Source organism: Triticum aestivum, chromosome 5D, assembly GCF_018294505.1.
Source record: "Triticum aestivum cultivar Chinese Spring chromosome 5D, IWGSC CS RefSeq v2.1, whole genome shotgun sequence".
Classification (NCBI taxonomy): domain Eukaryota; kingdom Viridiplantae; phylum Streptophyta; class Magnoliopsida; order Poales; family Poaceae; genus Triticum; species Triticum aestivum.
Genome location: NC_057808.1, coordinates 387,161,546 through 387,172,779, shown reverse-complemented (window position 1 = coordinate 387,172,779; position 11,234 = coordinate 387,161,546). Strand labels below are relative to the sequence as shown.

The 11,234-nt window shown below is 45.6% G+C and overlaps 2 protein-coding genes across 3 annotated transcripts; one reads left to right on the top strand and one right to left on the bottom strand.

Moving 5' to 3' along the window:
- Positions 1-1,068: 1,068 nt before the first annotated feature.
- On the top strand, positions 1,069-3,796 carry LOC123122003 (NAC domain-containing protein 92). The gene is made up of 3 exons (XM_044542117.1): positions 1,069-1,481; positions 2,562-2,842; positions 2,968-3,796. Exons 1-3 carry the CDS (start codon positions 1,256-1,258, stop codon positions 3,553-3,555), a joined length of 1,095 nt encoding a protein of 364 aa, XP_044398052.1. The 5' UTR covers positions 1,069-1,255; the 3' UTR covers positions 3,556-3,796.
- Positions 3,797-5,126: 1,330 nt separating this feature from the next.
- Positions 5,127-10,985, bottom strand: LOC123122002 (spindle pole body component 110). 2 transcript variants are annotated; one of them, XM_044542116.1, is made up of 15 exons: positions 10,637-10,982; positions 9,848-9,975; positions 9,574-9,645; positions 9,384-9,497; positions 8,684-8,752; positions 8,540-8,596; positions 8,082-8,135; positions 7,937-7,999; positions 7,775-7,837; positions 7,401-7,565; positions 7,155-7,310; positions 6,173-6,253; positions 6,024-6,085; positions 5,781-5,917; positions 5,127-5,486 (listed from the first exon to the last, which is right to left on the bottom strand). In XM_044542116.1, the coding sequence occupies exons 1-14, from the start codon at positions 10,836-10,838 to the stop codon at positions 5,824-5,826; spliced, it is 1,380 nt and encodes a 459-aa protein (XP_044398051.1). In that variant the 5' UTR covers positions 10,839-10,982; the 3' UTR covers positions 5,127-5,486; positions 5,781-5,823. The 2 variants fall into 2 exon arrangements, 1 of the variants encoding a protein (XP_044398051.1); XR_006460007.1 differs by lacking the exon at positions 6,024-6,085 and having other exon boundaries at positions 10,637-10,985.
- Between the last annotated feature and the right edge of the window lie 249 nt (positions 10,986-11,234).

The following is an 11,234-nucleotide window of genomic DNA, read 5'->3' as shown; positions in this document are numbered from 1 at the left end:
GTTTGGCCGATTTTGTGTACACATTTTTCCCGATAAAGGGCATTTTTATTATCTCAAAATGTAGCATCAAGCGGATATAAATCATTATGAGTAACACCCGGCATCTGCATAATTAAGATGCACACAGTCAAACCCCAAAAGTCTGACAATAAGAAATAAAACAACCGCTCGTTTAGCATAGACCACGTATGTACGCAAGTTTATACATCAAAAAATAATCTGCAAAGGAGAAGCATTTTTGTTATTAAAAATCAAATCATTTCTACATAATCAAATTAAGACATACTCCCTCCGTAAACTAATATAAGAGTGTTTAGATCACTATTTTAGTATTCTAAACACTCTTATATTAGTTTACAGAGGGAGTACACTCCCACCCTTATTAGCGTTTTAAACCTATTTTAGAATCAGCAAATGGATGAAATTAATAGTGGGGGTACTATCTTAACTTTGCAGGAAGACCCCGCAGAACATGCATCCAGCAAGGGAGCTAATTTTTATTTTTCCTAAACTGAGCTAGGAAGCTAATTGGGCACAGTTAAGCAGTGCATGGCGCCGCACTAGCAGTGCACGCGCATGCGTGAGATATACATGACTACAACAAGTAAGCTATAGTAGCACTCCAGGTAGAGGTAGGGGCCGGGCAGCGTAATACTGTAGTTACACGTACACTGGCATGCATATGCATGCAGCAGCGATCGAGATATACACATATATATGCACCACTACAGCACCAGTAACATATCCATATATGATAGTATATCCCTTTTTTTGCGGGAAACCATCTATGATATGATATGATATGTCCATGCCACTATATACCGCGGTGAAAGCTACAGCTGCTAGCCGGAGACGGAGGAAATTAGCCAGCGCGTGGGAACACAGGAGGCCTTGATGCAGCATGCTAAAAACACATCGATCGATCGTTCGTTCGTCGTCGACCTAGCCAGCCAGCTTGTCGCTCACGACCCCGGGTTGGTACGGGCTCAGCGTCACCGGCACATTTTCTATCTCCTCCCCCTTATATCCTTGCCCTCTTCCCGGGGTAACTCCCGGCCGGTATTTCACACCCACCAGTTTGACGTACACGCAGACTCGGCTCCAGCCAGCGAGCGAGCAGCCTCTAGCGTGTGCGCGTGTTCATCTTCCCCGGCCGGCGCGCCGGTTCCTCTCCTCTTGTGGTGCACCGCGGGCTGGGGTTATCTAGGGTTTTATACCTCGTGCCGTGTTGGTTGATCGGCCGCTTGGTGATTAGATGGAAGGATCAGGAGGAGGAGGAGGGGGAGGGGGCGCGGCGGTGTCGAAGAAGAAGAGCTCCAAGGAGGGGGAGGAGGAGAGCCTGCCGCCGGGGTTCAGGTTCCACCCCACCGACGAGGAGCTCATCACCTACTACCTCCGCGGCAAGATCGCCGACGCCGGCTTCACGGCCAGGGCCATCACCGAGGTTGACCTCAACAAGTGCGAGCCATGGGATCTCCCAGGTAACTAACTACTCAGTCAGAAATGTTCTTGAGCTAGCTAGCGCACGTCAGTGCATGCGTCCGTCTATGCATGTATGCACGACCAGTTCCGTTCCTTCGACGGGTGTTTCCATGGTTTTGTTTTTCTCCCCTACCAAGCAGCATGCATAAGCTGTGCTCTTTTAAAAGAAAAATTGACTAGACTTCATACGCGCGTCGATCATGTTTTTCAAAAGCTATATAAAAGCCATAAATCACCCAGCGTTTTTCCTCGAGAGCATATGTGAAGGAGGACTTCATGCATAGATAAATTAATCAAGAATGGTGGATTCTTACAAGTTTAGAAAATATGTTGTAGAAATTTTGGTTGAACACAATATATTTAGATATTTAAAAGTTAAAACCTTCATGCTTTGTGATGTCGTCTCAAGATTATATGTGTCCCTCTCTCATGGTTTCTTTTTTTGGATAATGGAAAAAGACAAATCCCCCAACTTCTGCACTTAAAATGAGGGGAACAGGATTTGCGGCTATCTGGTAGTTAGAAACTATTACCATCTAACAATTAATTGGATGTTTGCATGGTTAAATAAATAAATTAAGGAGGGTGGATTCTTACGAAGTTTTACAAATTTAGAAAAAAAATATATTGTAGAATTGTTTTTTAACACGATATATTGTACAAACTAAGCTTCTATTGTTAGTTAACATGCACCCTTCAATTTGTTGTCCTTTGATACGATTTGTTTGGTTAGCTTCTAGCACGATGATACCATCAACTGTATGATAATACATGAATGAATATGCTCTTTTGTTTTATTTTGTTTTGCTTTATCGACTCAAGATTAATTGTATGTCTCCTTCTCAGACAACTTCCCCAACTTCTGCACTTAAAATGAGCAGAACCCTACTAGTAGTTGTATAGTTAGAAACTATTACTAGCAAACAATTAACTGGAAGATCTATTCTCTCCATGTATGCATACACCTAGAATTACGAAAGAGTGCTTTTTCAGTTGTGTTATTATAAAATAGCTTCATGTATGTAACATGTACTCCAAACTAACAATTGTATGTGTATGATCAATCGATTGAAATCCAGAGAAGGCGAAAATGGGAGAAAAAGAGTGGTACTTCTTCAGCCTAAGGGATCGCAAGTACCCGACCGGCGTGCGAACAAACCGTGCAACTAATGCTGGCTACTGGAAGACTACGGGGAAAGATAAGGAGATATTCACCGGGCAACCGCCATCCACACAAGAGCTAGTCGGGATGAAGAAAACCCTAGTCTTCTACAAGGGGAGGGCTCCAAGAGGCGAGAAGAGCAACTGGGTCATGCACGAGTATCGCCTCCACCTGAAGCCGGCCTCCAAATCAAACAAGGTATACATGACATCCCTCAAATTTTTCTTGCGGAATTTTCATAATTTGCGCTAAGCGATTGCATGATTAACTAAAATGACCGAATTTTTCATTTTAACTTGAACTCGATCAATTAATGTTTCTAGGATGAATGGGTGGTGTGCCGCATCTTCGCCAAGAGCCCGGGGGTGAAGAAGTACCCGTCGAGCACCAACGCGCACTCCCGGTCCCACCACCACCCGTACACGCTGGACATGGTCCCGCAGTTCCTCCCGACGCTGCTGGGGCACGACCTGTTCGGCGGCGGCCGCGGGCACCACCACCCGTACATGACCCCCGCCGACCTGGCGGAGCTCTCGCGCTTCGCCAGGGGCACGCCGGGGCTGCACCCGCACATCCAGCCGCACCCCGCCGCCGCCGGGTACCTCAACCCGCCGGGCCCCTTCACGCTCTCCAGCCTCAACCTCAACCTCGGGGGCCCGTCGCCGCAGCACGTCCTCCACCACGCCATGCCGATGCCGATGGGCCAGCAGCAGCAGCAGGCGGGCGGTGCCAATGGCCAGGCGATGACGATGGAGCAGCACATGGCCGCGGGGCTCGGCGGCATCCCGGCCGCCGGAGGGGACGGCGGCGGGTTCGGCGGAGAGGGGCATGCGGCAGGGGGTGCTGGCATGAGGTACCAGAACCTGGACGTAGATCAGATGGTGGAGAGGTACTGGCCTGGTAGCTACTGATGAGTGTACGTAGGTTGTGTACGTGAGACGCCTGGGGTGTCAGGCGATTGTTGACTACGTAGGAGCAGGGCGGTTTGAGTGGTGTTTAATCTAGTCTCTTCGTTGTATCATCCATCATCTTCTCTGTCGGTTGTTCTTTGAGCATTTCAGGTTAGCTTTGGTCGCCCGCCTTGTACACAGACCGTTTGCCTTACCTAACTGCGCGCTTGTATACATTCAGGATCAGCAGTGAGTTTATAAATAGTACTGGTATACTTGTTACGCGCGTCTGTGCCAAAGTTAAACGTGCCTGTTGTGGATTTCTGAAATCGATTTGTTATTTCGGAGTTCACCACGAATTCGGGCCTCAATGGAGACAACCTAGTGACAGAGCCCTCCCGATCCCCTCCCTCCTCGACCCTCTCCTCGAGCCGCCGCAGCCCCTCTCCTCGATCCCCTCCCTCCTGATCCGATCTAGAGCTTCGAGCCGCCGCTGCCCGTCTCCTCGCCGCGGCCGGAGCTCCGCGGTGCAAAGCCCAGGTGGGGGATGATGGCGGCGGCGGGGCCTTCCTCTACCACGACTCCGAGATGCGGTTGCGGTGGCGATCCACAAGGGTGCCCTGGACGTGTGCGTTGTCCGGTGTCGACGACGCAACATTGAGGGCCCCTCCGCCGTTGATGGCTCACCCAGGCGGGGCGGCGGTTCCGGGCGGGGGTGTGGCTCCAGTTATGCGGTTTCCCTACGGCAAACATCTCCTACGGGCATGTTGGATGACGGGGGAGGTTGATCCGGTGGTCCAGACAGGGATGGCGTGAATTTGCCAACGAAAGCATGGTTCAGCCTCGGACAGAACCGTCACCGGGGGCACCCGTGGGCGTCGTTACCTCGTTCAAGGTGTTATGGGGCGATTCGCGTTCCTGTGTGCTCCAGGGAAACCCTTTTCTGTTCGTGCGTCATCACCCCATGGGGCATCATCTTTGGGGTTGTACATCAGTCGGAGGGACAAGTGTTTGGCTTGGTGTGTGGGCTCAGATCTCCGTATCGACGACGGCGAGTCTTGACGACAATGTGCAGCGGAGCCTCAATGCTGGATACCGTTTAATGGATGCGCGTAGGAGGTTGGCGTTGTCCGACATCGTCGACGGCATAAGGGTCTAGCAAGATCAGTGTATTTATTGCTCCTAAAGATGGGATTGCGAAAAAGGACGGACAGATTCTACAATGTGTGCATGCGGTGTCCGCTGAAGGTCTGCTAAACCGGTTGATGCTCCTAACTAGCCGTCGGGTAGGCCACCAAATTTTTTGATGTGCGTGACACAAGGTCAGGGCACATCATCAATCTTGTAGGTAGGGTAACAGTTTTCACCAAAAAGATGGCTTTGGATTGATCTATGTATTTATTTTATAAGGTCATGTTGAATAATGCAATAAAGAGGACACATCATCAATCTTGTTTTTAAAAGATGGTTTTGGATTGATTTATGTATTTATTTTATAAAGTCATGTTGAATAATGCAATAAAGATGGTTGTGTGCATCGCAAAGGCCAGGAGTAATCCTCCTTTTTGAAAAAAAAAATGGAGACAACCTAGTACACTACTCCAGCGTACAGCGACGTTGAATAGTTTTAATCTGAACTTTCAGTGACAAGGAATGGTACGTACGTTAGGAAGTTGTGAGCACGGATTACCCCAAGTACACTCAAAACACGCTAACAGCTGCAAAAGTGTCCACTAAAACGAATATCTGCAGATTTAACCTCGTAATCGCTACTCAGCAACGTGATCGCACAGAAACGGCCGCTACAATACATGGGGGCCAAAATGGAGACACGGTTTGCGTGCAGTATAACTCAGGGTATATATTACACATGATTTAACCAGGACCAGGCGTCTCCTAATTTGTATCCAGCAGACTCGTCAGTGAATGAATAATGCCTCATCGTACTTGATCTGCACAAGTACAAAGAGAGTTCAACGGCCCGGTACAAACTGGCATGTGAATGATTTAGTACTTGCTTCAAAGTTGTATGGAACAATTCAATATTCAAAGTATTTAATCAAGGCTCAAGATAAACATGTCCTGTTGTAGTATCAAATACCAATTAAAAACTTATGTACTTCAATATTCTTGTGAAAATAAGAGGACTGTTCCTTTGACCCAAACCTTTTGATGCCAACAAAGAAGGCCTAGATAGTGTGGGGTTTGGATCAGATGTTACTGCTAACAAAGGAAGAATGTGGTACCTTCAACTACAGTGCTGCAGAACATAGGCAAACAGTCTACGGTCTACTTGTCCGCATGTCGGCGCTTGTGTCTCCTATGGCCATTGACCAAAACTTTGCCCTTGTCACTCCGTGGGATTTTCTTCTTCTTGGTGATGCTGCATGAAAAATGGAAGGTTTCAGATCGAACAAGTACAGTCACAATTCACCTAAAGCCATGCCAAGCAACTATTTTAGCTGAAGCGTTTTAAATACACTACTGACCAGAAGACTTCTGTTAGGAGTATGTACAAAACATATACGGGCATAAGGAGCCAAGCAGCAGCCTACCAAGAGAGATAAGATATTTTAGACCATCTTATTTTAATCAGTAGAAACACATGTTATAAATTGACAGTTCAGTTTGTGCTTACCAGAAACCACACCAACTCTCCATTCGCAAATTGTTTTAATAATTCATGTTGGTGCATGTAATCCAAGATAGTTACCTGAGCCTGAAAAGGAAAATTGCTTAGATTATTGGATCCATGACTTGGATCTTCAGGCCATTTTACCGCAGTTGCTTATAGCACTCAGCAGTAGTAGTAGCATACAAAAAGTAGTGTCAAAAAACGTCTTATATTTTGATATGGACGGAGTACGTAATAAGTTTCTGGATCAAGACAGTATTTGAACCAACCAATTACCTAAGGTGCACAAAGTTTATATTTATTTTTTGAAAAAATGTAAAAAAATCCAAGAATTGATAGAAAAGGAGTTTAATTACAAGCCTCCCGCACCAGTCACACGCGACCTACAGCAGGGCAAGTGGCAGCCCACAGCTGCTTAAGCCAAAACCCAGGCCCTAGCTTCAGTTTTGATGGCATCCAAGAACTGTGCAAGGTTGGGGTGCACGCCCTTGGGGGAGGAACAAGAGGGAGGGCGTATCTCCAAGAAATACTGGTAGGCCAGTACTCCCTCTGTATCAAAATGACTTTTTTTGACACTGCCATAGTGTCAAAAACAGAGGGAGTAGTATTTACCAAATAACCATACAGAAGGCCAAAGTGACATTATTAAACTATAACTAACTGTGAAGTTATATAGGTCTAAAAAATCTCATTAGATTGATTGACGAAATAATTCTATTAGATGGCTACAAAATTTACCGACGATACAGTGCAATATTCAGCAGAGAAAAATGCAGATACAGTGCTCAAGGATTATATAAGAATATATGAAATAAGATCACCTAAAAACAGCCCTACAAATTCAGCCAAGTGTTCAATAACTCAAAACAATAAAATTAACAATAACAGAAGCATAAAATGTCTAAAACAACAAAGCATTAATATTTAACTGGAACTGAGAAGCTGGAATACTTGAGATAACAAGAAAATTTAAGAGAAGAAATACCTGCTGATGGTATAAACTAGCTGTCTCGCGAAGCTTTTCATATTCCTGGCCTGCCTTTTCAGTGTAAGGCTTCAGGGTGATTTTAAGTTTGTCAACATGTGGTTTAGTGGCCTTAGCAACTTGATCAATATAAGGTTTGGATAACTTCTTGGCTTCCTGAAAAAATATAATCAAGTGACATCAATTCACTACAATGACAACACTATGGGCTAAGTGTAATTGCTAAACAAAGGGGATCTAGTGTACCTGGAAATAGGGATCAGCAAGCTCATGTGCTTTCACAACATGAGGTGAGATAGCATCCTTTGATGCTTGATAAAGCTCTACTGATTTTGCTGAGACCATTTGCACATAAGGTTCCGCATTTTTCTTTGCCGTAGCCCAATTTTCTTTAATGACAGGAATCCATTTCTTCAAGGATAAAAAAAAGCATTGTTAGTGGAAGTAAATATACAGATGCAAAAACTCAGAAACATCATGTGATACTTGCCTCACATGACATCCATATACAATAAGAATTGGCCATAAACACATGCATATATGATGTGTTTTAACATTTCAAATAAACTCTATGCTTATACAGATTTTCTGACCCACAATCCCAGGAACAAGAATATTACCGCCTTAGCAGTTTCTATATGGGGTTCGGCCCATTCCTTCGCCTGCACTGTTTTTTCTGATGCCTGCAGTGATTTAATTGACAGGTTATAAACAAATACATAATGTGTTCAGCTTGGCATATTTCATAACCTCAATAAAAGCATAAATGAGCTAGGAGGCACCTTTTGCAATAAATTGTTGACAGCAGGTTTTCCATGTTCACTCCAGTGACTTGACATCAACTCCTACATGATAACATGATGAGTGTGTTGCGAAAAAGCAAAGTAAGATGAGGCACAATGCTTAAGTTAACTACTCCACTTATACCATATAGTGAGCTGCATGTGCTGCTAACCAAGGTGGCAACCATGCTCCATGAACCTGCCAAAAAGTAACAATCAGTAAGTTCAAAGCATGTAAAGTGGAAGGATGGATTACACCCATGACAGGCATCGTCGATTCGTCGTCGTCATCATCCTTATCAGGAAGTTCTCAATGTACAAGTCACAAAATGTGCCAGACAACAAAGATGCACAGATACACATCACGCTCAGGTTCAGTGATTAGAAGATAGTATTGTTATCATTATGTAAAATTTCATATAATTTACACCAGGCTGAGCTGGCAACTAAGTTGCATTTGAAATGTGTTTCTGAAAACAACACTGACATACTGCACTAAGAGTGCGGAGCAAATAGGAAAAGGCTAATCCAGTCTAGAATCTGTCATGTCACCTTACTGACATATTCATATGACAGCAGCTACAACAATAGAATGAAAATTACCTCTCCGAGCTGCTCTGATTTTGCTGTTGCTTCTAACTGCACCTTCATCAGCTCCTCCTACAAACACCAAAACAAAGGATTGAGGAGATGCATCACGAAACTGCATAACAAAAATGTAACACTGTAGTTGCATATATCACAAACCTCTGCAGCTTTAAGAGCATTTTTAGTCTTCTGAATCCTAAGCTTTTGCTCGCCGCTTGTCTTTTGAAGCTATTAAAAAAAAACATTATCAACTTGAGGACAGTATTCACCTAACGAAAAAGGTGGATTCAAGGGATATACCCTTGATTCCACCGAAAGTCTTGCAGGACAGCAGGATATGAGCCTTATCCCATTTTTGGTTTCACAATTATAACGTTTTAATAGGGAATGAGGCTCAGCTCTCCCTAAAATTAAGGAGATGATAATATATCATGCAGCCTGTTATATAATACTATGGAAATTCTCACTGTTTTCCAAACATTTTCTTCCCTCAAACAGTATCATCATCAAATACGCTAAAACGTTCCAGATTCTTCTTTAGAATTTACCCTTACTTTTGAGAAGTGTGCTGTAGCAAAGTTTTATATAGCATTGGAATCACATACAAAAATGAAAATAGCAGCATGAACCATCGTTAACCCACTATGAGTCTGACAAAGTATCAATCTCCTTTTTAACCATAACAAATTTATCATGTAATAAATGCAGAAACGGCAACAATGACAACTTAATCGATGACAACACCACAAGAGTTTATCAAAGGATCAAGCAAATACGAGCTTGTCCAAGAATTGTTACCTAAATGAAGAAAAATATAGATGCACATTAGCACAACAGACGACCACAGTCGAATACTTACTCTATCCAGCTTAGCATTCAGCTCTTGCACCTTCTTCTCTGCATCGGTGGCTCTAGCCTCCATGGTCGCCTTTTTGTTATTTTGTGCTTCTATGTCCTTCTTGAGCTTCTCAATCTGGAATAGGCAAGATAAGAAACCACATAATCCTAATTGTTGCACTCAAGTTTTAGACGTTTCATACACCCAATACCTGCTTCTCAAGCTCAATAGCCCGGGCATTGACCTTGCCTGCCTGCTCCTTTGCAGCTATAGATCCCTTTGACTGCATATGCAGTAACAGATGAGCATAATCCCTTTATCAGGGAGCAGGAATATGCTACTCCCTCCGTCCGGAAATACTTGTCGGAGAAATGCATAAAAATGAATGTATCTAGAACTAAAATACATCTAGATACATCCATTCCTCCGACGAGTATTTTCGGACGGAGGGAGTACAATATATTGTCCTTCATGAGATGGGTTACCTGGAGGGAAGTTATCTCATTCTGCAGATTAGCAATGTTCTGTGACATCTCCCCAGTTACCTTTTCCAGTGTTTCGATGCCGCCATCCTTGCTATTCAGCTCCTGTGTCTGCGCCGCAATGCTCGACTCTGCAGGGTGACAATAGCTGCACTGTTTCAGAATGGATCAAGTGGCACAAACATGTTGCAATGGCTAGAGAATGATTTTACTCGAACACAAATTCTCAAGTGACTTGACACCATCTGTTTCACATTGTAACAAGAACTGTTTCGACCAAAGACATGCCCATGGCGAACCTCCAACTGAATCAAACCGGAGTAATTGCGTTCTTAACGCTACAAGCTCCTTCATGCATCTCAATGGTAGTTCAAGCAAGGGGCACTGGTTCCATGGCGAATTCCGGTTAGACTAAATGGCATAACTGGCTCTCCATTCAGCGACAAACGAAAAACGTAGGACTGGAGGAGCAACAACGAAGCTATTGCCCAACATTGCCACCAATTAGCCTGAAGAATTTCCCTTAGCCTGAAGAATTTCCTCTAGCCTGCATCTATCGATCCCTATTCAGCGGCCTTAACACAATCTCTCTAAGCCACCGACCAATATGTCCACTAATTACCAAATCCTTCCCCTATCTCGTCAAATCGCAGAAGCGCCTAGTTCGCCAGACCAAATCGCCCCCAAAACCCTAGCAAACCCCAGCGAAGCCGCTCGAAGCAGCACCAGAAATCCCAACCAACCACACCCACCCTCCCCCGAACCGAATCGAGCGGAGCAAGACGCACGCACCTAGCGCGGCGACCTTCGCCCTGAGCTGCCCCAGCTCGGCCGCGAGCACCGCCTCCTCCTGGGCCCTCGCCTTCGCCGCGATCTCCTCCGGCTGCACGTCCCCCGCAGCCGCCGCCTCCTGCGCCGCCGCACCGGCGACCGCGAGAAGCAGAACCAGCAGCGCCGCCGCCGCCGCCGCCGCGAGCAGCCCCGGGATCCGCATCTCGCAGATGGTGAAGTGCTCGGGCCCGACGAAGGAAGGAGGAGAGTGATAGAAGTGCTCGCCTCGTAGTCGTAGCCTCGCTCCTCGGAGGCAGCAAGCCCAGATCGTTTTTCAACCGAGTTCAAGAGGCCGCACGTGGGTGCGGCGCTGGCTGCCGTGCCGATGGAGGGGAGGGACAAGGGTGCGCGGCACGCGCCGCGTGCGTCTGGGCTGTACCACTGCCCCGTGGGCCTGAGGATCCCGCTCTTTAGGGCATGTACATGAGGCAGGATAGCCTCGCATGGCATGTAGAATCGGATATCAGGTAAAATAAATTTGAATAACGAAGCGGGATAGGCAAGTGTTTAAAAAAAAGTGTAATCCGGTGTCAAAAGCTGAAAAGGTTGAAGTGAAAAG